This window comes from Ammospiza nelsoni, chromosome 3 (genome assembly GCF_027579445.1).
Source record: "Ammospiza nelsoni isolate bAmmNel1 chromosome 3, bAmmNel1.pri, whole genome shotgun sequence".
Lineage (NCBI taxonomy): Eukaryota > Metazoa > Chordata > Aves > Passeriformes > Passerellidae > Ammospiza > Ammospiza nelsoni.
In genome coordinates, this window is record NC_080635.1 from 60,927,584 (window position 1) to 60,953,717 (window position 26,134).

A 26,134-nucleotide genomic window follows, 5' to 3' on the forward strand; every position below is an offset into this window, starting at 1 on the left:
ACTTATACTTAGTATTAAGTACACTTAATACTTAGTAGCAAGGTTCAACCATTTCACAGGGAAGGAGGTGTACACCATTTACAAACAACATATAATAAAAAGTGGGATTCTAGGTACGCTATCAGGCTGTAATGGTGGGGTTCTAGGTACGCTGTCAGGTTAATTAACAGGTTTACTCGGCAAAGAGCTGCCCTAAAACCAAACCCATCAGAGGGTTTTTGTAACTTGATGCTATATTTGGTCATAAGCAGAAGCAAACCATGTAAAAGAATTTGGCAGAACTGACACGACCCGATAATTACAAAGTCATGGATACCTCAGTGTCTATTGCTTGCAGTAGCACAGCTTTGCCCTAATCCCCCATTCACTACTTTTGATTCTAATTTACCATAGCGTTAATCTTGCCTCAGGCACTGACAAATCATAGCTGTAGGCAGAACGGTTACCACAGGTCAGAGTAGCTGTGGTACACTGATTTTCTGGGCAGCCACAAAGGAAGTGGAAGATAATTGCTCTTGGCGTTTTGTTATGCACTGGTGTGATTTCACAATTACATAATATAGTGTTTTATTTCATGAGTAAAATAGATCTTAGATCTTTTCATTGCTGGGTGATTTGACATCAGAGGTCAATGATTATCCTAATAAATTAACAAATATGTCCATTCTTTTAGTGGCAGACGAGTCTGTGGATTAAACACAACAGTTCCTTGTGCACAAGACCACTTCAAGGCTCTCATTATGCCATTTAGTTAAAGCTGACATAGATTAATGGGTCTGTTTCTGTGTTGCTCATCTGTTCATTGTAGCACAGAATTCTCTTGTTCTTGTCATTGCAAAACTGCTGAATATTCATTTCAACTTTAAATACGGTTTTTGGTCTATTTAAAGTCATGAAAGAAAGCCACTAAATTCAAGTATTATTTACATTGAAGTTAACATTTGTGAATATCACTATGCAATATTTAAAAAATAATTACTGGGAATTTTATTTGTGTAGGAAATTCAGGATCAGACTTCTGAAGGGAAAATATTTCATTCTGCTTACATTAAATATATGAAGAATATCATATCATATTCTTTAAGTCCTGAACACAGGAGGAATTTTATCTAAGGAGACCAAGAACTAAAATCTACAAATAATTTAAAATAATATCTAAGCAAAATATTTTAATACCTATTTAAAGTATACTGACACTGATTATGCAAAAACATGGATACCCATCAAGCAGTAATCCTATGTGGAGTAGTCTGTAGGTCAATTTTTTTTACACATGCACAAAGTAAACATTTGTCCTTAATTTTGTGAAGGTATTGATCCAATTCTCTGAATCTGCAGTCACAAATTCTGTGCACCAAATAAATACTTAAAGGAACAGCTACATCATGGTTCTTGCACAGAATCAGAAGGATACACTGCACTGCAAGTGCAATTTCTATTGTATGTGTGTAAGGTGAGCTGTGTGAAATACAAAACATATGCAAATAAAGCACTACTCTGCTGTGGCAGTACAGGGTTCATTGGGAATTCACCATTCACTTACTGCAAGTGAACTTGAGAAGCAAATGCAGAGAATAAATACATTGTATTTACATTCCCTTACCAAGACTGAAGAAATTGGTTTGAGCCACGTTACCTTAGGTTTCTCAGGGTTGGCAATCCCCCAAAATATATTTTCTCGTGCCCTTTTAAGTTGAGTCCAAAGTGGCTGCCTGTAGAAGTTGTTGCTACGGTCTCTTCTTCATTAGTGTCTATGTCTACAATTGATATGTTGGCTAAAAGACATTTGAGATTAGTTACAAAATATCCATCATGAACAATGATGTTTTAATGTAAGAAACCAACAGAAAAACATTTGGAGGGTTAGCAGGTGAGGGAAGAGGCACGGAGGGCTGTACTTTGCAATTAAGACACTGGATTTCCACATTATCAATTCCAGGCAGGGGAAGAAAGCTGCTCTTTTCTGTTTCCATAACAACCTGTAAAGCCATAGCAATTCTGTACACTTTATTTTTATATATTCTCTAAACCTATTTCCATTTGGTGCCTTCTTTGTGTAATTCCACTGTAATTTGGAGCTAAAACTTCAGGACACAGTCATGACAAGAGATCATTTTACATTTAATTTGTGATCTCAGACCAAAGATTGCCTCTTGAACAGGATTTTTAGTGTAAAAGTTTGTTAAACACTGACATTATGTGCCTTAGAGATTGGTGATCACTCACTCTAAACCACTTACAAACCCAAAGCAGCCAGTTGCTGTCATGTCCAATCTCAGTCTGTGCTCAGTGATGTGCTACATACAACCACCCTATTTAGGTGCCTGTTCCATGTATATTTTTTTAATGTATGGATTAATATAGAATATAAAGTTTAATAAAAGAAATAAAACTCGGTGAAAAATGCTGAGCAGGCCTCAAGATATATAGGGGCAAAAAAGGGATTTCTTTCCTTTCTTCCTTGAGAATTGAATAGACAGACTTTCTGCTACACCTTACCAAAACCAGATTAATTTTTCTTTAATTTCTATACCTGTATCTTTTTTATAAACACATGATGTTTGAATACTATTGATAAATTACAATTATGTGACATTGTATTTCATATTAATACCTCCCGGGTTAAGTATGAACTATGATAACTGGCTAGCAATAAGGCATTCCTCCTCTAAAGGTGCAGCAAATCTGCAAGTGGGATCACTGAAGTGGGATTACTTTGGTCCCAACTTCCAAGTCTACTTCAGCCAAATGACAAGGAAGAGGGACTGTGTGTGAGGTAGAGAGCTGGCACTGCAGGGGGCAGAGGCACAGGAATGTGTTTAGGGGCTTGTGGTGACCCTGAAGGTTCAGACTGCAGTAAAAGTTCGAACTGCAAAAGCTTCTATGTCACAGTAAAAAGAATTCGGCTCAGGTAAGATTCTACCAGCCCTATAAGCAGACTAAGAAACAAAAAAAAAGGGTTTTGCCAGCATGATAACCAGTAGTCTCTGTGATCTCATCAAATTCCACCACTTCACATTTTGTGCCAGTAACATGTCGAAGAATTAGCAGAATTATAGGAGATGTTCCCCATTGTTTCCATGCAGATTCAGTTAATGACACAATGCAGATCATTAGGCAAGATAAAATAGCGGTGTTTGTCTAGTTAGACACAATCAATACTAAAGTCACTGCTTTTTTAAAGCACTTTGGTATATGCTGAGCATGAGAGGACTGTACAGGAAAAAAGCTATTGCTGTCCTAACAAAAATCATACATGTGTTTCATAATTTGGAACATGAGCCTGATGAAAACAACTTCTTTTTGATTGAAAGAAGTCTTTTTTGAAAGCGATGAGAAGACTTCTTTTTCCCCCAGTCAGAGGAATTTTAGAATGCAAGTTATGATTGTATAAAATAATCATGCCTGAAAAATAGGCTACCCTCATAAAGCACTATTTGGCAGTGCAATCACTCACGTGCAACTCAACACACCTATAACCTAAACAAAAGAAGTTGCTAAATCACCAGAACTCATAATTCCCACCAGAACTTATAATTCCCACAGCACTATCCCTGTGATTAGAAGGTTAGGTGCACAGCACAGATAACTGGAAAAGTCATGCTGCTGACACCACAGGAACTTACCTTGCTTTTGAATTCTTGACAGGGTGAAAGATTTCCATTTGCCATCATTGTGATTTTGGTTGCTGATAACTGAAGCTGTACCCGAGCCCAGGTCGTAGCTGACCTTTATACGCCCACCACTGAGTTCCACACTCATGAAATCCTTCTGTTAATGACAAGGGTCAGATACACCATCACGATTCTTGTCCATTTTGGTAAGAGGCATTAGACATTAAATAAACACTTTTAAACCCTGGGTGACTACAGACAGGATTTTTCAAGCTTTAAAAAATGCCACAACTCATACATTTATTAGCCAGGACTCTCACATACAAAAGTCTGATGCCAAGCTCTTTTTTCCCCCTACATTCTCTTTTGGATTGCTAATTTAGTTGGAATTTTGCTGGCATCTTAGTTGCAGTTTTGATGGGATAGCTGCACTTTTATTTTAGATTGAAGATAAAAATGGACATTATAATTACCTGAAATTAATACTCAGCTTTGAGTGTATATTTGTACTATAATTAGCATATTTATTGCATATCTCAGCTAGATTTAAACTTTCAAGGTAGAAAGCAAAAATAGTGAAGATGGTGAAGTGGGCATGTTTTGCCAGATTTCCAGAGAGTAAAATATGGAGGCCACATAGCAACACAGAGATGGAGACAAAGAGAGCTATGGACACTCTTGATTTCATCAACCACTGGCACCAGTATCCAAGCAGCAACTGGAGATGGCTGGCTGGCACAACAATATATGCTGCACTATCTCCAGAAAAAGAGCTGGCAGGATACAAAGAGCAAAACAAATAGCCAGAGAACTGGACAGCATGAAAGCCACCAGGTAAGTAATGGTGGAACTATGACCCAGGACGTAAATATACCTGAGAATTTTTTATTATCTTTTTGCTCATGGCCAGTTCCACCTCTTCTCAGACTAAAACTGAACAAACTCAGTATTCTACATACTTAGGCATGTCTATCCATGCATCATTAGAAAGGGTATCTTTCAAGTTTTTACATGGTGGGACAGCATCACAAGAAACAAAATATACCAGGGACCAGCTTCTTGTGTTTTTGAGATTTCAACTAAATATTTTTTCATAGAAAAATACCTAAGTCACAAATAATGATTTAAAATAATCTAAAAAAAGACTTTAATTATGCTTTCAATATTAAATTTTAAAAGTTCATTAGAAAAACTACATACATATTTCATTATCATAATAAAATTCTAGCTTTTCCTACAGTTACTCAGGAGGACCCTATTCCTTGATAATTCCAGCTATTTTGATAATTATTTCCAAAATACAGGAATCTGAAATAAGACTGATTTACGCAAACACAGTTTTTTTGAAGTAGCAAACGCTCATTAATTCTTCAAGACATCACTGAAAACTACTGTACATAATTTCTGCTCCATATGAAAAGGATAAGGGAAAGACTGCTGCCTGTCAGTCATGCAAATCAATCTGGATCAGAAATGCCAAAGATGAGTTATTCAGATCTGGACAGGTGTCTTTATAAATAATTTCTCCCTGTTATCCACACACATTTGATACTGTGTGTCAATAAAAAACTTTAAACAACTTTAAAAGTAATGCTTCTATTCTGTTTTAACTGTAAGAGACATAATTTGTAGATATTAGAAAAACACAATCACTATTATATCTTATTTGTTGCACCAGTCCCTCTTTAAATCCACTCAATAAAACATAAACGTTTTCTTTATATGAGTAGGATTTCTACTTAAGACTACTTGTCTCTTCCCATACTTCCCCTGCCATCACACAATATTTTAAACTATGAATAGACAAAACCAACTGAAAATGTTCACATACATAAACATCTGGGATAAAGGAAAATTAATTACTAAATTCAGAAAACCTGGAATTCTTCCCAGACTAACATAGTGATCCCCATTCAGTAAACATGAGGGAGTCAACCTGAACACCATAACACTGTCTTCAGTGGGCCAGCAGTGAAGCATCATACCAGGACAGTGGTACCTTAAATTACTGATTGTTTTTATGATCTGGTTAATTCAGTGACTGCACAGATGGCCTGAAACCTGCAAGGAGCACAGAGGTTGGCTGGCTGCTCTTACCAAGTCATCAGTAGCAAGATACATCAGCAGAGCATTTGATGAGAAGGTCCTGAACTTGAACATGACTGTGGAAATGTTGGGGTTCCAGCGGATGGGGCGGCTCACCATGGCATAGCTGTCACCATCAAACTGCACCGTGCCCTCACCGTCTGCCACCTGGGGGCTGAAAAGAACAATTCCAACCATTTTATTTTGCCATGTGAAGTTAAAATAAAAAGTGCAGGGCTAGGGATATGTGGGCACAGCTCTTGGGAGTCTTCCTGAACTTGGTTCGATGTCTTATCAAACCTCCCACTGCCAGGGACAGGATTTCCCATTCTTTTTCGAGAATTCAAACTTCTTTCTTTTGCGGGGTCTCTGCTCACTACCCTGATGGCTGTGAAAGCCACCTCGAGGCACTGGACTATGCTCCATGCCATGCAGGAGGGCAGGCACCCTCATCACAGCTGTCCATGAGCCAGACCCAGTTCACTGTGGTTCTAGGAGCCCTTCCATCACACCAGCCCAGCTCAGGTAACTCAGTGACCACACTCACAACCCAGACTGGCTGCTTCCCCTGTCCCTGTTACACCAGCCCAGTTTTGGTAACTCAGTGACCACACTCACAACCCAGACTGGCTGCTTCCCCTCTCAGTGGAATTGCAACCTAACTCCAGTTGCATGCACACTGGAATTTGACGGCTGCTGTGGAATTTCCTGCTACTTACCACTGAATGTAATGTAACTGCAGGTAGGTTCCCTAAAGAAGCACTGTGGGTGCTGTACCTACCTGACAGCACACCCTTTGCAGTCGCCTTCAATATCCCTGAAATTCCAGAGTCCTATCGGTTTGCTGTCTAGAAAGGTTTCCCCCATGCAGCCAGTGAAGGTGGTGACTCTTACAGCATCTGACTTCTGCAACAGAGAACACAAACCCCCTTGAATTGATCTACTGCATCTGAAAACATAACTGGTACAAAAATTATAAAAATAAATACCATATAAAATTTCATATAAAATAATAAAAAAACCCCCATAAGATGTTTTGTAATATTTTAAATATCAAGAGCATTATTTAACCTAAGAAGCCCTCCTACAGAACAACTGACCAGTGAAAATGTGAACTGAACTTTGTATCAATCTGAATGGGAAAGACTTCAGATTTGAGACTCTTGGGAAGGTCTAGGGAGAACAAGTCCTGAAGAACAAGGAGCTGCTTTGGCTTCCACCATCAGTTTTCCTGGCTGTTCAGAGAGCTGGCTGCCCTCACCTGTTCAAGGCCTAGCTGGGTTTTCATTTCAGACTTTCAAGGAAGGACTATGAGCAATCTTGCCATAGTCCACAATACAATAAGCAAAGTATTTCTCTTGTAATGCTTGAAACACTGGAAATGGAGCAGACTGTCCAAGCTAAAAGACGGGCTGAGAACTCAGCTGTTACATTGTTCATGCTGAATTTTGGATGCAGAAAAATGTGCAGAGGGCAAAGGAATTAAAACACATGTCCCATCAGAACTCATTAAGCTAAGGTTATGCACGTAGAATAATGCTCATTAGAACATAACATGGTACCATGATGAAGGTAGTAATAGTTGACAGTACACAGAGTACTCCACTAAAAATTATGCTTCTAAAAATACCCTGATTCATTTAAATTTCAGTTCATCAATATGAGCTGATTAAAAATCTATACACTTAGCTATTTGAGATAGACAAGCACCTGCTGTTTTTACAGCAATTACAAATATTAAGATCTTGCAAGAGAACATTGAGAAGTGCAATTTGAAAATACTCAAGGAAAAGTATGACTCAAAAGACTTAATGTGCTACTGATATTTCCCAAGGTAATTTGATAGGTTTTAATTAGCAACAAGTATGAACTTAATGTCACTTCTAAGAAATTCATGATATCTAAGTATCATAGTCTTCTACAAGTCAGATGAAAGATGTTTTTAAAAACTGAAAATGAACTTTCTTTTTGGATACACTGCAGGAATGCATGCAAAAAGGGATGTGGACAAAACTGTAGGACAAATCTAAAGCATTCCAAACCCCAATAATACGAAAAAGCAGATTTCTGAGTCAGCAGCCTAAGATATATCAGTAAGCTTGATTAACTGTCCAAAGAGCTGCACACTTTTAGAAAAGTCTTAGTTAAGATCTTCATTCTGTGAGCCTTACAACTGTGCCACGTGATGACAGAAATTCCCAAAAAACCTGAAGTTATATTTTAATTCAGAGATGGTACTTGAACAAAACAAATCTGACAGTGTTTAAAACTCTACATTGCAAATATACCAGCCATACAAAACTTAAAATAGACTGCCTTCCTACTGCTTTTGTTTGTCTTTATTTACCTGGAGAGAAAAAAAGAATTCAGGAAGATTTTCCTGACTAAAATGAAAAAATAGAGAATTCTTCAGAAAATATTTGGACAATATTTTTTCAAGCTTACTGAAGTTGAAAACAGCTGTTCTGACATTGAGTTTTGCACTTCAAGTTTTCTGCACATTGTGTTACTTTAACACTTGAGGACATATACAACCCTGAGAGTAAAAAAAGTTCAGTGAGTTCACTGTTTGGGAAAGTTTAAATTTCAGCTTCTTTTCAAATGCTTAAATATTGATCAGGAATAGAATAGTTAATTTAAATTGTTTTGTAAAGAATGCCATTAGAAAGTAAGTGCTAATTAGCTTTTATTGGAGAATTATTTTTTTCAAAGATTTATGTCTATTCTATTTGGCATACATCTTCTATTCATTCTATGAAGTTTAGCAAGGTATAAGATGTCACCAGAAAAATGAACAGACAAAAAAACGATAAATAGTTCAGGGGTACGATGTAGATATCTCTAAGGGAACAAGGAGGGAAACTGGAACAAAAATAATGGAAATAAAGCAGAAACACAAAAAGCAGACTGCAATGGAGGAGGTGATACTGTGGATACAAGACAAAGATAAAATCCCAAATGCAAGGGAAAATATAGTCTTGTATACATTGTTAGGAGACCAGAAATGTACGGAAAGAGGAATGAGCTCCTGTCACTCAGGAACCAAAAGCCTGTCAGGGCAGCAGCATGTCCAAGGTGAAGCATCCATCTATCTAGCAGGAATTAGCTGTTTGGGCTAAATGCTGCATCAATACAACCAGCTACAGGGCTTCTGATCAGGTTACATCGTGTGCAGTGAAATCTCATATCTGTGCACCTTGGTCCACGCAAATCCCAAAAACCTTTCCAAAGTGTACTACTTGCAATTAAACCATCTACTACAGTTACACCAGCATAATGAAATTTACTATTTCTGTTTTAGTCAGCTAACACAGTAACACTGCAAAAAGGCATTACCTTAATTTTTTCTGTTAAACCACCAACAAACAGCACAGCATTAACATCCACGTCCAGAATGGTATATCCAGGTGGGGAAACTGCACTGAATGTGGCTGGCACGATGCTGGCTTTAGGACCATCCAGAGCTCGCACCGATATTGTGCCATTTTTCCCAGTCCTAGAGTTTAAAAAAAAATAATTTAAGTACACAAAGTCAGTAGTTACACCAAACACAGGAAAATTCTATTTTAAATGGTGCCTTTTAACAGAAGCACACCCGACTGACTTGATTATGCCTCATTTTGATACAAATGAACAGACACTTATGCCTGCATAAACTAAAGACATCATCACAGAACCAGATCTTTTCCTCACTTGAATGTCCTTTTTGAACAAAATTCACTATACACATGACATGGACCTTGCATTGACAAAAAAAAAGAATGTTTATTAGATTATATTTTAACTGAAATGAAGTGATAAAGCACTTCGGTTTCCTTCACTGTGAAACAGAATTCACATTTCCTGCAATGGAGCTGTCAGACTGCTTTTCAAACAGTTACAAACCCCATTAGGTTCAAGAATATTACTTCATTGTCCTTTATGAATCACATCAAATATTGATGGCAACACAGCAGCAATGGACTTTGCATTTATTAACTCTTTCTGCATCAGTTTGTTTTCTACTCCTTTGATGATATTAATGTAGTAACTGGCACGGAAGGAGTTTGCTGACATATTTTTACAGCAGAAGGAACACACTGTGGAGAGATACGATTCCTGAATCCTCTTTCTGAAACTTCTTATAGATGGGTCTCACATTTACCAGTTTGCAGCCACCGGGGATGTCCCCAGCTGAAGAGGACTGCTGGTATATGATTGAAAGTGGCTCCCTCAGTAGTCTTGGGTGGATTCCATTCCCATGGACTTGTGTGGGTCTAAGGTGCAACTGGTTTATAGCAGAAGGTTTACTGATGGGAAGCCCTTTAAGGAATAAAAGTAACAATACTTGAAAAACCAAGAGTCACTGAGCAGACTGACACTTTTTAGGATGTCTAATAATTCAGAAATAGTATGGATGTCTTTCATCTTCAAACAGACTGAAATGCTCACAATGGAGTCTCTTCTATAAATAATTCTTTCTTTCTTTCTTATTTAGGGAGGACAATGGAGCTTGGAGAAAGATCTTGGCTAACTTGACAGCAAAAAGACATTGCTACCCTGTGCATGACAAGTTATCAGGTTGGAAGATATTGTTCTAGTGATAGTCACTTCTGTAAAACTGGAGGATTACAGAGGATGTATCAGCACTATGGGGCTGATATGCAGAAGGACACTGAAAGAACACTAAATTGTGAGAAGCTGGCAACTTTCTTGAGGGCAGACAAGCCCTGCAGAAAGACCTGCACAAACTAGAGAGATGGGCAATCACCAACCGTATGAAATTTAACAAGGGCAAGTGCCCGATTCTGCACCTGGGATGGGGTTGTGTGCACAGACTGGGGAATGAGAGGCTGGAGAGCAGCCCCATGAAAAGGGACTGCTCAATGGCAAGTTGAACATGAGTCCTGGCAGCCAGGAGGGCCACGTGTCCTGGAGGGCATCAGGCACAACATCACCAGCTGGGCAAGGAAGGGGATTGTCCCACTCTGCTCTGCACTGGGGTGGCCTCACCTCGAGGGCTGGGGGCAGTTTTGGGTGACACAATATAAAAAAAAGACAATGAAGTATTAGAGAAAGTCCAAAGCAGGGCCACGTTCAAAGCAAGAACAGTGAAGAGTCTGGAGGGGAAGCCTTATGAGCTGTGGCTGATGTCACTTGGTCTGTTCAGCCTGGAGGAGACTGAGGGGAGACCTCATTGCAGACTTCAACATCCTCACAAGGGGAAATTGAGGAACAGATAGTCCCTCTTTAGTCCTGTGATCAGTGATAGGACCTGAGAGAACAGCATGAAGCTGAGCTGGGGGAGGTTTAGGTTGGATATCAGAAAAAATATCCTGAGGGTGGCTGAGTTCTGGAACGAGCTTCCCATGGATGTGGTCACAACACCAAGACTTCCTGGATTCAAGAAGTGTTTGGACAAGACTTTCAGTTACATGATGTGTCTCTTTCGCATGTCCTGGAGTTGGTCAGGAGTTGGGCTTGATGATCCTGATGGGTGCCTCCAACTCAGCATATTCTATATTCTACAAAAATTTGTGTAATGACATGCAGTGTTTGCTCCTAAGGAGAGGCATGATATAAAGGAGATGACTTTAGCAAGCATCTCATCAGCATTAAATTATGAACTACCACATAGTAAACTCTGCTCCTTGAACTCTTGGAAACACAGAAAACCTTCACTGAAAAGCATGGCTTATATTTGCTACAGTACTTTAAGACTCAATTCTTGATGAACTAAACAGGATGTGTCTATAGTGAACTTGTGATTCAGTCATCCTTTGTCCTCAAAAGAAGGGCACTGCTTAAACTCTGTCACTAACAATCAAAACAATGGCAATACTTGAATCACAGTTGATTAAAATTACAACTAATCAGGTTCTGCTCCTAATTGAGGCCTACTGAAGTAACACTGATCTAGTGAGTCTCAAAAATATTCTCTCATCCATCCGACTGTCTCACAAAATTGACATTATTTGCATGTTGTAAATCTGCTTTAAATAATTTTGTCACATACTGTTATGCTAGATTTTCCTTTGTTAATTGATACTTGGGTTGATTGCATCTTGATGCCAATCGGATTTGCTTCTGTAAGCAGGTAAGTAACTTGTAAGTGACATTTGCTAAACTCTGGTACCATCAAAGTACAGGGAATTCCTTTAGAAAGTCCTATAGGAATAAACAAATTTTACTTCAATTCCATTAACAAAAATTCGAGAAATTTCCATTATAACATCTGAATACACAATAAAATGCAAAGGATCAGTATGCTAAATATAAAAGGTGATGAAAATTAAAAGTGTCCCTGGAAAAGTGATGCAGTAATTATCAGTTTAGTCTAACTAAGTGGAAATTTCGGTGCATGCATAAACTGACCATCTCTGATCATTACTCAACAGTCAGATTTTTCATATATAGATTTTATTTAGAATGCTAAGCAAACTTGAGAATTTTCTAACCTCTGTGCCACATCTTTTTTTTCTAAGGCCCTTTGGGATTCTTAAGAAGGGCCAACAACCTATGGTGGGTTCAACACCATATCATTATTATTGTAAATTCTTGGCACCACTGAAAACAATGGCAAAATTCAGTAAGGCCAGAATTTCATCTTATGTCCTCATGCTAAGCAGATGCCCTGCTCCAGCTGCTCAGGTCATTCTGTTGGGCTGAAAAAGCCTGTGGCTGGAACTGAGCAGAAATTTGGAGAAAATGTGTGAGGGAATAAAACGAGTAAAACTCTCCAACAGGTTAGGAAGGGAGCTGGAGTTATCAAATCGACTAAAATGTTCAGAGTTGAAGATTCTTCCTAGGGTATGTGATTTGTGAAGTCTGCCTTAAGAATGCAAAATCAGTCCCAAGCTCTTCATCTTAATCCCACAAATCCGCCTAATGCCTCTGTAATGTAATTCTCCTAAACACTGCTCTGTACTTCTGATTTGTGCAGCTGTAATCATTCTAAATTGCTGATCCAGCACTTTGTTCGGAACTAATGGCATGCACATCCTATATATCCAGAACAACCAGCTAATAGGTAATGGGCTTTTGTAGGATGTGTGAATTTTACACCACGTTCTGGCTACATATTCTGCTGAAGCAGCTTTTGTGCAAATGAAAGCCTGGCATTACTGTGTCATGAAGCTGCTTTGGTATGCATAATGTGAACTGGTGAAGATTTCAACAATTTGTATTGTACCCCAGTTTGTATTTTCCTAGCAGTAAGGTTTCATTAAGCCAGCTTCTGGAGACTGTGCCATAATTTTATTTAATTCTCTGCTCTGAATGGCTGATTTCAGTGATTTCATTAAATTATTTAAACTGAATGCCATTTCCTCTTCTGGGAGCTATGCATGTTACTAGAATTAGAGTGCTTTGTTTTCTTCCTCCTTCGTTCTCTCATTTTCTAACTATATTATCCATTCTATGTTTAATACTATGTGAAATTAACTGTAATGATGCAGGAGAAATTACTCAGCTTTCTATCAAATTGCGATACAGCTGATATTATCTAAATGACTAAGATTTATTCAAGATAAAGGCTATAGAGTTATGCAATCCTTATGCTGTGATTACTACACCATATGCCATGTGTTTGCTATTTGAATGAAAAATACAAGCTTCAGCTAACAAATTTGGGATTTGAATATTTATGTATCTATATTTATAAAGTTCAAAGGCATTAAATAGCTGATCTCAAATTACAAAATATATCTTAACTTTTTGGAATATCTCCTCCTTTCATGAACTGTATCTATCATAAATATTTCCAGTCTGATGAGACATTTTGCCTATAGGAATGGCATTCTGAATTAGAATCAAGATACTGCTGTGTGACAGACCATTCCCTTGCGGTATCAAGTACTGTATCAAGACCAGAAATTCAGAAAAGCTGCTCCTCTTTAAAATTCAAGGAGAAAAGAAGAGTAGTTATTCGAGTGCCAAAACCTGTAACTGATTTTAAATGTAAGCTAGTTGAAGAAGACAATCGATAGAGTGATAGATAAACAAAAGGGAATAAATATAAGGAGTCATAGATTGTTGATGCTAGAGGGGGAATGTGTGATTAAAGTAAATCCTTGACAGAGAACAATTGACATTTCAATAGTAACTGTAGTGTATAGTGTTCAATAGTAACTGATGCAGGTTCAAAACCTTTTGTCAAACCAGACTAAAATTTCTCACAGCAGCCATTTTTCTAAAATCTTGGAAATGAAGTATTTACTTACCTAGAGGCTTCAATCCGGTACCAAAACCCATCGTCAATGGTCAGATCTGGATATTCTACCCGTCCAACTCCAGATCCCACATCCCACAGGAAGCTCACCTTGCCTTTGCGCATCTCTATGGCCAAGAAGTCGGTCTACATGCAAAACATGAAAAGAGAAGTGATCTTGTACTTTGATTAAGGAAGTTTTTCAGAACTTTTCACATTTCAGAAGGTCTAATGAGACATCAGAAACCCACACACTGACAGTAAAGAATTAACATTAATTCTCACATTGCTCTAGAATGAGACTCTCTTTTTCCTGTTTTTATTGGTTCAAATAAGGAATCTTAAGCTAAAGACAGCAAATTATTTCTCTCAGTGATATGCAGCAAATAACTGCCAGACTTACAGAATGTTAATATTGCAGCCATGAACAGAAGGATTTAACTCAGAGGAACACTCTGAAACATACATTGGATGGCAGAAAGATGTTGAGATACATGATGCCATCCAGCCTTTTAATTTTGCATTAGGAAAATAAAATACATGTTGGAAATGTTGAAAAATAGAATACTTTTCCATTTACTGAATTAATATTGGGTGTTCTAGAAGTCTGTCTGCTATAGGCCTCATGGGAAACTGAATCATTCACCATTATTATGCTTGAAATTGTAGTCTTGACTTAAAATTACAGTAAATAGGAGCTTTGACACTTGCAATATGATTAGCTACTTCATTCCCTAAGGAAAACCCACAACCAACTCCAAAATTACTTTGGTTGCACTGTGAATTTTAAAGCTCTAATGTAGTTCATGTACAAGCATGCTATTTTGTATCTAGTTAAAATAAAGATATATGTAAAAAAATTGCTGGTCATATCTTAGAAATCACTATATTAATACCAAAGACAGTAAATGTCTAGATTATTTTAGACTCCCTACTACTGCTTTGAACCCTCTGGGTGAAAAAAAACCTTTCTCATCTTCTTTATTTGTCAGTAGTATGATTTGATCGAGCAACTCTGACATGAAAGGCAGGAGACAGACTCACAAACTTGGCACTTCCAAGGTAAAAAAGCAGATTGTCAGCAACTACAGTCTTCACATTGACAATGATGGTGTTGTATGTTCCCTTCTTTATTTCTGGTCTGTACGTGCGAATGCAATTGCCTCCAGAGGACACGGACACTTTGATCTTCAAAAAAAGCATAACAGAAAGAATTCAGTTCACTGCTTTTCATTTCAGAATTAACCATAGAAGCTTCCAAATAATTATAAGACTATTACACATTTTTTCCCTTCACATTTTTCTGTTTCATGTACCAGGGAGTTGCTTGGCTATGCGAAAAAGGTAGAAATCGAATTTTCTTTCTGGGATTGTTTAGTAAAAGGAAATAAAATCTCTTTTTAGAACTCACATTCAAAGGACGAACTGTGTAGATCAGAAATGGCTAGAAGATATACTGGTCTAATGCTGGTAACAGTGGAATTCTAGAAGTACAGATGGTCTATAAGCAGAAGATGCAGCTAGGAAAATAAGCAGCACTCCTGAAGGAATTACAGCATATTGCTGTTGGGTAGTCATAATTATCTATTTTTCCCTTGTAATAGCTTTGATTGTGCCAATTTAAGACACCTTTTCACATTTTTTTTTAAACCAACAGTTATGTCTATCACAGCTTTTACATAGTCCCTAATGGAGTTGGCATTCACAACTAAGTTTTATTTCCACAGCTGAGTGACACGTGTTTGGATTCTTGTATTGGTTTCCTCAGGCTCTGAGCACAGATAAAAACACTTTACTGTTTGCCTTCATAATGCCAGCACAGACATAATGAAAGTACAATGGTGTTTCAATCCCAGCTAGACATGTTTAAGCATTAGGGGAAATGTACACAATGGTATCACCTTACGCTTACAGCAAACTCTGCTAAAAAGGAGATCCATTATAGGACCAAACTTCTAATTTCCTTATCTCAGAAATGCTGAGCAGTTAAGTACTTCAAAGCTCTCAGACAGAAGATGAATGTGACAAAACATATCATTACTGCAGCCTGTCTTTCTGTTCTGTACAGATTTCATCACATATATGCTGAACACTTCTTTCACTAGCATCCCACTATTTATCCTATCACTTCTTTCCCAGTATCCTGTTATTGTGTTGATTATTTTTTAAACTATTTTTCAACGATTTTTGAGGAAGATTTCTCAAGTACCACCTACATGATTCTTTTTCCTTTGCACAAGCTGAATAATCTCAGTATTAATCAGATGATCCTAGAATTGACAATATTACTGAATCAGGGAGATGGACTCCAAACTCACTAACTGGACTAGAACTATATTCTTAAGCTCAAGTCTTCAGTGCTGCTACTGGACAGAGAAAAATAAAAAATATGGGAGAAGGAGATATACTCAGCAATTTCAGTGAGTCTGAGATGGTGTCATTCTTGAGTAATGTAAATTCTATGAAATGAAATCAGGGACTTACTATCAGTGTTGAAGCAGAAAAATACATTTTTGTTTTCACAAAAATTCAATGATATTGTGACTCTTCTGCTGTACTATTACCTACAATATTTTTTAAAAATAACCTTTTTGGGGTCCATTCCTACAGATGTTATTCATTTAACAAGTGCATGTTTTAAATGAAGAAAGAAGACCCAGAGTGAGAATCATCAGAATAGTCTCTTATTTTCTGTGAAATTATACTCCATTATTTTCTCTCGTTATGCATGTTTAAAATTAGGAAAGAGTCACACTGTAGAAAAGAAATAAAAAGTAGAAAACAAAATCCCATCAAGTACTGAAGAGGTCTTTTATTCTGAAAAATGGGACTTACCGAATTGGCTTGCTTCCGAGCTTGGTTTATCAGTTCTTTTATCTGAGAAATGTTTTTCCCTAAGTTATCCTGGAGCTCTTTGATTGGCTTGATTTTATCTAGCAGGCGATCTGCTTCCTTTTCTAGGTTTTTAATACTGGAATCTGCATCAGCAACTTCATAAGAAAGAACAAGGCAGAGCTTTAGAGAATAGTGTCAGGGACTAATTAAACATTGCAATAATAAAATTCAAGAAAATTCTGCATACAGAATTTTCAGGACAGTCAGGAGATTGTATATGCAACTATGAGGTACACACAGGCCAGGAAGATACCTGAACAGAATAAGGCAATTTCAGAGTGTCTAGAATCAAGTTAAAGTAGCAATAGCAGCAAACACTGGTGTTAAAGCAGGATTTTTAAGATGTAACTATGCTTCAGGTCAGGATGATAGCTCTGGAAAACATTTCCTGTAGCAAAATACATTTATGAATTAAATATTCGCTTGCTGCTTTAAAAAAACTCCAAATTTTGAAGAAAAATGCTGAATTAATGAAAACTGGTTGGTTTCCATGAGTAATTCTGAAATTACTGGGTTAAAATTAACTTGAAATGAATACTTCAACTAACTGTAATGGGCACAAATACAAAAAGGTTTTAGTCTAGTCACAAGTTTAATATTCTGTATATGTTCTGAAAGCATATTTAAAAACAGTGACAGTAAACTAGACATTATTTTCTTTTTGATTTTCAGGTGAAGTAAATAATTTTACCATGATATTTTTGCCTCTATTTTTCTTTAAGCCTCAAATTCCTTTTTTGCCTCTCAATATACAACTAGTGAATATTACCCTCTCTCTGACAACTCATGAGCAGATCTAAGGATTGCAACCCTTGGCTCGCACGAGGGTGTGGGTTTTTTTGGATGACACTGAAAGGGACAAACATGCATTTATCCCAAAGATGCATATTACGTGAAAATAATAGCAATAATAAGAGCCCTAAAAATAATGCTAAGACAAAGCATTAAAAACTGCATTTCTAATTTTTTGACCCAAACACTCATACCAAAACCTTCCAGATGCTTCTTAAGGTTTCATTTGAGTTAAACTAGCTACCAAGTCACTTCATCGAAAAGTTCTCAAAAAGTAACTATTTAGCTATTTCAATGAATGAGAAACACAGAGGACCATGCAGAGGCTTTGGCAGTAAGCAATGAGTAATTGTTTACTGGAAAATGCACACTATAAGCTGCAAGTAAGAAAAACATACGTACAGATTTCTGCAGGCAAGATATGGAGACAAAGAAAAGAGAAAAACAGAGAATAACATAAGAGAGAGAAGATAACACAAGAGAATGTTTTGAAGATCTAAACAGAAATGTAAAGGAAAGTAAGGGACAGGATGAGTCTATACATGACTTTTTACCTTTTAAAGATTTCATACCTATCAAAATGAGAATTCAGCACCTGAATTTTGACATAGAGAGGCTATGTCTACTTTTGCATTTAGCCATGAGTGCCAGCCTACTTACTTCATACATCTGTAATGGTTCACCCTACATTACTTTAATCTCAGTATCCATTAACATTTGGAGAATGACAGAAGTGTACCTCTGGAGAACATCTCACAGTTCAGCTTTATGAAACAGTTTGCAAGTGTTAAGATCACCCTTCAATGCAAACAAAATAATGGTGACTGGGGACAACCAAGAGGTTAAATAGCTCAGAATACCTGAGCTAGGACAGGTGGCCTGGTCTAGATTCAGCAGTGCCAAGAAACGACTGCTTTAAGACTGCTTCTCAGTTTTTCCCACTCCCCTGCAAGAGACCTTACAGATCTGTTGGATCTACAACCTGTTGTAATGTAACCACACTATTTTAATCAACAACTACTTTTCATATTGTCTAAACTTGCATGCACCCAATGGGAATTGAACTGGGGCTCACACTTGTATCTCAGCTGATGAGCAACGGGGACCTTGCAATGGGCAGGCAGGGAAAACAGACATTGGAATTAACTTCTCTCACTTGTAAAGCAACAGTGTACAGCAACAACTGGCAGAGGATATTTGTCCACAGAATGAGAATGACAGCTTCCTAAACTGTATGTTTTTAGGTGCCCAGCTTCATCAAGCTGACAACAATCCAGAATAGCTGAGGAATTGGCCCTTCAGTAATTTTCTAAAGACACTCCAGTTTTGTGGCTGTATACTCCTATATGAGAGATGGTCTAGCAATCTACCATAAAATGTATTGTAATATAGAATTCATTTTTATCCATCCTAATCAAAACGAAAATGCTAAAGTAATTGTCACATTTGATAACAGAATTTATGGCAAAAAAATGAAAAAAAAAAAGCAGATAAAACCCCATTCCAGAATCTTCTTTCTTTTTTTCAGTGTCTTCAGTATTCTACCAAAAATAGTAATGCATCTGAAAGAAGCCATGCATTTCTCCCAGGACTGATTATGTGATTGACTGAAGACAGATTTAGTATGGGGTATTTTTCTTGAATCAGGCAGTGAATTGCCAGTCAGAATCTTTGATTAGTCACCTCCTAAATACTTCAAAAAGTAATCTGAGGAACAAATCTATCCATTACACATGCATCCTGCTGACATTAGCTTTTCTTGCAACTACTAAGCGCTAGTCTTTAAGATTTAAAATTCTTTCCACAGAAACATTAGCTTTCAAAGGGACTTATGGTCCCTTTTAATATATATAAGAAGCCCAGAAAATAGAAGTGATAGAGTCCTTTTATCCCAGCATACTGTAGTAATGCTATGTAAGTGAAATTCTGGAGTGTCTCTGTTTCATTTTGAGATACGAAATGAAAAGCACAAACTGAAAAAAACCACCACCAAACAATCCGAAAAAAGATCTTACTGTTCTTGACTGGATCCTTCACAACTGCATTTGTTTTGGCCACATCATCTGTAAGTTTACTGTAGTTTTTTCTCAAGCCCAGAAGATTCTGATTGAGGTCTTTAATCTGGGCCAGGACATCATTTGCAGTATCATTGGCTTGTCTTGCTTTGTCTTTGGCTGCCTGCACCTTTACAGCTGTATCTGTAGGTAGAAAATGATAATGAAAATGATTGCCCAGAGTGCAGAAGTAACTTTTTTGAGTAAAGATATATATCTGTGCTCCAAAAAACTCCACCTTTATTTCTGAAAAACCCTTCAAATACAACAGCAACTCAGAAATACCATAGAATCTTTAATAAACCATTGTCATTGTCAGTTCTGACAAGAGAAACAAAAGAGAACCCCGATTGCCTTTTTTCATCATATCTAAGTAGTTCCTTTTGGGCCATTATTAGAGGTCGTGCACCTTTCTGGCTGAGTGAAAGCTAGAGTTACTGTCTTACTTGTCTCTATTTTTCCCACAGATTATTTTCAGCCACACCCTAAAATATGTCATCCCTGCACATGTTTGTTTTTGTCCCACATGAGCTCTGTGTACCTCATTCTGAATCTTTCTGCTTTTATCTGACTATTAGTATAGCAGGGACAGAAGAATTATTAGTTTAAGTTGCTCTCTGCTCTCTCAAATCCTTTAACAAGATATATGACAGGGTCATTTTCTCTCCCTTCCTCATTTGATCATTTTCCTGTTGGACAACTAATTTACTCCATTTCCTTATTCATGTCATTTATTTCCTCTTAATTTCATTCTTAATACTCATCTGCTTGTTTTTATGAGTGTCCCTGTGCCAAGAGTAAGCATCCTGTAATTCTAATCTGCCAAGAGTTTATTACATTGCTAATGATTGCATAATTCATACTACTTTTACTTGTTCCATATTTAGTATTCTGTGTCCTAAGGTTAACAGGCCTTAAAGGTCCATTTTGGTTGACTGAGACATTTTATCTGTGCTCAAGTCAAATAACCATGTCACTATCTTGACCAAAACCCAAGAAATGGTACATGATGAGCATGAAATATTAAACCATTTATTTTGTGAGTGCTGATTTCAAGGATTATTAAATCTAAACCAAAACTTTTCAGTTAGCTGGAATCTTAAAGCCACAAAAATGTACAAGATGAACAGTAAATTGTTTTTATGCTAAGGGATTACTAGCAGTCTGAACCCTCTAGACCATCAGAAATCAGACAGAATACAGAATTTCTTCAGAGACTTTTCTTAAGGCAAAACTTTAGTTTATAAAGTGCTCATTGAAAAAAAAATAGATTGATTATAAACATTTAATTTTTTAAAACATTCATTTTATCTTTCACTATTCATTATAATTAAAGTGAGATATAGCTCCCTGTCCCTTGCTATCACAATGCAACATAGCTAACATCCCTGGACTTTGGGATTTTAATGAGTATTACATTTAAAAATAAAAGCTACCAAGGAATGACAAGTGTGCATATATGAAACACTGAAATGTTGAAGGCTAATGACTCAAGCAGTGGTCCACTGGCAAAAGCAGCAGTTGCTATGCTGAGGTCAGTAACTCCTAAATTAAGGGGAGGAGCAGAGTTTTTGGATGTGTGGTGATGAAACCTTTGATTTCATAAGAACAGCCCAGGGATCTCACCCATCACCAGAGGATACCCAAAACTAAGCGACCTTTCTCCAGCAAGGAGATCTTTTTTTGAGCCAGATTAGGAAAAAGGTCGATAAGAAGCAAATCCTGTGGAGCTGGGATAATGCTTTTTATGGTACCAATATCCTCCCTTACACCACTGGCTGTGGTGTAAAACTCGCCTGCCTGGGGGCATGTGTTGGGACATTCACACACAGGACTGGAGGCGTTCATCCCTTCTGAGAAGATGTCACTGGCCCAACTACCCCAGACAGAGCAAGAACAGCCATGTCTTACAAGGGGTCATAACTAAAAACCCCAGACTCAATTCGGGGGCCTTCTACCAGAGGACGGCATATGAGACAGTGCTGCATCAAACAGTGTAAAACTACTCTCCAGGGGAGGTACTTGGGAGCTCCCACCTGAACCTGAAGGTATCTTAACCCACTAAACTTGTGTGGGGTTTCCAGCACCCTGGATGGATCAATCACTTTGATCCTGTGACCATCACTTTGACCAAGGGACAGAGAAATTGCAACAACCAAGTCTCGTTGATGGCTCCATATATGTAGTATCTTTCCTTTCCACTAACTCTCCTCTCCTCTCCTCTCCTCTCCTCTCCTCTCCTCTCCTCTCCTCTCCTCTCCTCTCCTCTCCTCTCCTCTCCTCTCCTCTCCTCTCCTCTCCTCTCCTCTCCTCTCCTCTCCTCTCCTCTCCTCTCCTCTCCTCTCCTCTCCTCTCCTCTCCTCTCCTCTCCTCACTGGTCATTCAATGTCATTTCACTCTAACCCACCCCAAGGGATGTATTAACAAGAACCCAGTCACCCTTGCCTTCAGGGTGGGTCACAAGAGTGCAGCACTTCAGAGTCTATTGAGGAAAACCCGTTCCAGTTCCAAGCAATTTACAGGCCAAAAGAGATGTACAACAACAAAAAGGCTGGAAATGTTGAGAGTGGGGTAGAAAGGTGAGACAAAATGCAGCAAATTTCACCCTGTTTTTCCTGTGAAGTCAGAAAGATTTATTCTTCTTGGGTTAAACGACACTGGTGAAATTATAGTGTTTCCTTAAAGATTACCTTCAAAAAGACTTTTCACATATAAAAAAAAGACTATTTGTCTCGGAGTGTGTCATAATTTCTGATATCATAACTATTTTCTTTCAGAAACCTTCTGCAAACTGCAGAAGCATGATACCTTTTACCATCCCAATATTCTGACTGATACCATGTAATATTTTCAGTTCAGTTTTCTCTCTCACATTGTTCATTGTTTTATAACAGACAGTGGTCAAAGTAGACCCAGTGTGACACAGGCAAAACTTGATGAGACAAATGTTAAGTGATGGAAAAAGAAACAAAAGAGCTCAACTGAGTCAAATGTTGCAACACTTTTCCAACTTACCGTTAGGAATGGCTGACAGCTTTCCTAAAGTTTCATTCAAAGCTCTCAAGAGAATGGAATTCTTCTCATCAGCATCTTTCAGCCTGTTCTGTGTGCTGTTCAGATCATCACCCCTTTCTATAAAAAATGCATAGGATACAGAAGCTTTAACTCTTTATTTTCACTATCCTTTCTTTGCATATAATTTAAAATGCATAGTAACAAGCAAGCCATTTTTCATTATTATATCAAATTGTGTAAATAAGGAAGTCCAGCAGAACTTGTGGGGTTCACTGATTATCTTCTCCAGTTTCTTTAAGTTCCCCACTTCCATAGTATCTAAATGCTTGAGTTCCTTGTTCTGTTGTGTATACTTAATATGGGTTTTTCAAGGGTGTGCTGAGGAAAGAACTAGTTATGATGTTACATTTTAGGCAAATTCACACAATGATCCACTGATAGAGTCAACAACTGTGATGTTAGTCACAGTTTTGATTCCTAGATTAAGCTACTGCCTTTCTTCTTAAGGTGGTTGCCTGAGCTGAATGAGTTGAATGTGGCTTGAAAGAACCAAGATCCATTAGGCCAGTTTGCTGTTGCAATTAGAGTGGCAAGAGCATAGCTCTCTTGGATTTTCTCAAAGATGTTGACATAACATCCAAGGAAAATACAAGATTCCTAATTGTCAACAAGAGATGAATACAGTAACATCAGATTATTATGAAATAAACATTCTAAATTCTTTGGGAAAATACCCACCTAGTAAAAAACATTCATAGTTAAGAATTGGTTCAAATCAAAGGACCAGTGCAAATCAAAGGCACACGTGTGTCATATGTAGTACATCACAGTGGAAACTGATATCCTCATTTACAAGCAAGTTCCTATTTTTCAGCATATACTTTAAATAAAAATTACGCAGGGCCCTTTCAACTGTGTCGAGTAGAGCAATGCAACAATCTCAAAACTGAGATCCCAGTTAAGCTTTATGGCTATGGAAACAAACATGATCCCAAAACTCAGAAGTAAAATTTGACACAAAGAAATGTAGTTAATGCTTAAACTACTACTGTAGTGGGCATTTCTCATTATTTCTCTGTATCAATATGAAGCTTTTTGGAACAGACAGCTGGTAATTTCTTTCCTTAAAGGCATATCCTACCAGGAAACTAATTTAACATCACTGAGCTTGATAGCTGGAAGAGAAGAATAATTTGTAGAAAAGGAGTTCAGGATGACAAGCTATGACTGTGACCTTCAGGTATGTGACAAGTTATTGAAAATAAACACCTATGTGGTTCACATTCCACAAATTCTAAAAAAAGTATGGTTTCTTAAAATTAGATGTGCAAGAAGCAATTTGTAAGGAGAAAAATCAAACAAAATTCATATTGCCTAAAGAAATTATTAATTAAATTTTCCAAGGCTAGAGCCAGGCTTAAACAGCACATGGAATTTAAATGAGAACTATACTTTTGTTGTTAGACCTTTTGAAATGTCATTGACGAAGAAATCTGTTTGCTTTATTTAAATTAGAGCAACACACAGAACTGTAGGAGTGCCTGGAGATAAGCCCTCACTCCTGCAAAATGCTCTGCAGAAGAAAAGGACATTTTTGTGAACTGTGGGATGCACAGTTTACACTAGAATAAAGTTTGGAAGAATTGCATATATGATATGGTCACTGTTCTCCTTAAAAACAGTTTTATTTTTAAATGGCAGGTTATGTCCCCACTGCTGAAGGAGGCTACCTGTAACATGACATTGTTAAACCAGGATGAATTAATGAGATTCTGGTCTTGTGTGCCTTGAGATTTTATCCGAGTTCTTTTCCTGTTAAATAATAATACCAAAAAACCTGCTTTTATTTCTACCATTTATTTCTGAAATTATGGTCTGCCTGATAATTTCTTGGTATGTCAAGTGGAATGTTGGTGTTTATAAAATGTGTCAATATTTCTGAGAAGTTTGACTCATTTATGGTGGTGATGTTCTAACTTTGTAACATACTTTTAAATAATCTCTTTTTTTCCTTTCCACTCTGCCTGTCCAGCATGCTAATTATCCCCCAGTTATACTTCTGAAGAATCATGTTTCCAGACTTCCCTTTACAGCTTTGTAACCATAGCAGCAAACTGGTTTTTATGGAATTTAACAAGGGAAATTTCCCTAAAAATTCTGAAATTGAATATTGAGCCTCTACCTGTTTAGCATTTTTTCTTTTTATTCCTCAAATACAGTTTTACTGTGGGTAGGGTTTTTTTTAGTTACAATAATAAAATCATAAATAAGTGTTCCTAGGGAGGCTTTTACACAAGGGGAAGTGAGGAGATTTTATGTTCCATGTCATCTTTTCAAGGAAATTGTTCATTTTTCACAGAGATATTAAGTTTTGTTTTGAAGTAACTTCTTATCTTGTAATCCAGATCGCATCTTCACTAAGCACTGGACTAATCTCTTGCATGAATCACAAACTGAACTGACTTCATGTCAGCTTTTCCACATCCTTTAATTATAAGCATTTATAAAAAAACTGTGACAATGATTTGAAGGCCCAAAATCCTCCAGATCCTCCAGATCCTCCAGCTGAGTGCTGAAGTTTGTCAAAATACAGGCAGCTACAATCTTTAGAGCCTGTCTGACTTGGAAGAGGTTAGTAGGTCTGCACTGAAAGATGCCAGGCACTGTCAGCTCTCATTAAAGTGTAGGTTGAGCAGTATCATGAGAAATTTATCTCAAGCCTGTTTTTTTCACTTGATCAGCTCTGCATAAGATGCCAATAAATGCACTGTTCAAATCAGCCAAACTAGTCATGCATTGCTGAAACTAAACCCTAAAGTGTAAGCAGGAACCTGAAGGACTTTGCATGTATTGGCCTTTGCATTTGCTGGCTTGGTTAACATGAACAAAGATTTTCAATTTCTGTTCATATTAAACAAAGCATTACAGGATAAAGCATCATCCCTTACTCCTCTGCATGAATGGAGTCAAATGAAAACAAACAATGCTGTGCACATATATTTCATCTTAAGATGAACTCAGGAATTTAGTTACTTACTGTTTATACAGAGTCATTTACGAGAGACACGGGGTTTTACAAGTCTCTGCAGATCACATAAATAGGTGACACTGGTTAATTCATGATGATGTGCCACCATCATGGTGGAACAAACATATAGAGGAACATAGTGGAAACAGGTATCTTTTGGCAGTATGGATAAATGCAGTTTTTCCACATGAAACTGTCCAAGAAAACAGCAATGAGGCTATGCTACTAAATTCATGTATCCCAAAACCAGACTAAAGTTGGAAATCTACAAGGAGCAACAAGTGCACCTGTTCTTATTGACTGGAGACTGCAGAAATGAACTGACTGTTACACACATCCCTTTCTGTTATCTTTGGGTTACTTCTTCCAAATAACATTCCTGCTTCCCACAGTCTCATCCTATAAAGAGGAACATGAGTCACAAACTGATTCTTTTTTTCCTAAACCAAGCAAGACTTAGAAA

At 37.4% G+C, this 26,134-nt stretch overlaps 1 protein-coding gene across 1 annotated transcript in view; it reads right to left on the reverse strand.

The window, feature by feature from the left end:
- Nucleotides 1-26,134, reverse strand: part of LAMA2 (laminin subunit alpha 2) — a 335,803-nt gene that overhangs the window by 26,773 nt on the left and 282,896 nt on the right. Inside the window, exons 42-51 of the mRNA XM_059468183.1 lie at nt 22,644-22,760; nt 19,590-19,772; nt 16,723-16,877; nt 14,932-15,075; nt 13,901-14,034; nt 9,036-9,195; nt 6,481-6,605; nt 5,712-5,874; nt 3,627-3,771; nt 1,637-1,775 (exon numbers count right to left, since the gene is read on the reverse strand). Coding sequence (XP_059324166.1) covers nt 1,637-1,775; nt 3,627-3,771; nt 5,712-5,874; nt 6,481-6,605; nt 9,036-9,195; nt 13,901-14,034; nt 14,932-15,075; nt 16,723-16,877; nt 19,590-19,772; nt 22,644-22,760 — 1,465 coding nt within the window. The remainder of the gene's footprint in view (nt 1-1,636; nt 1,776-3,626; nt 3,772-5,711; nt 5,875-6,480; nt 6,606-9,035; nt 9,196-13,900; nt 14,035-14,931; nt 15,076-16,722; nt 16,878-19,589; nt 19,773-22,643; nt 22,761-26,134) is intronic.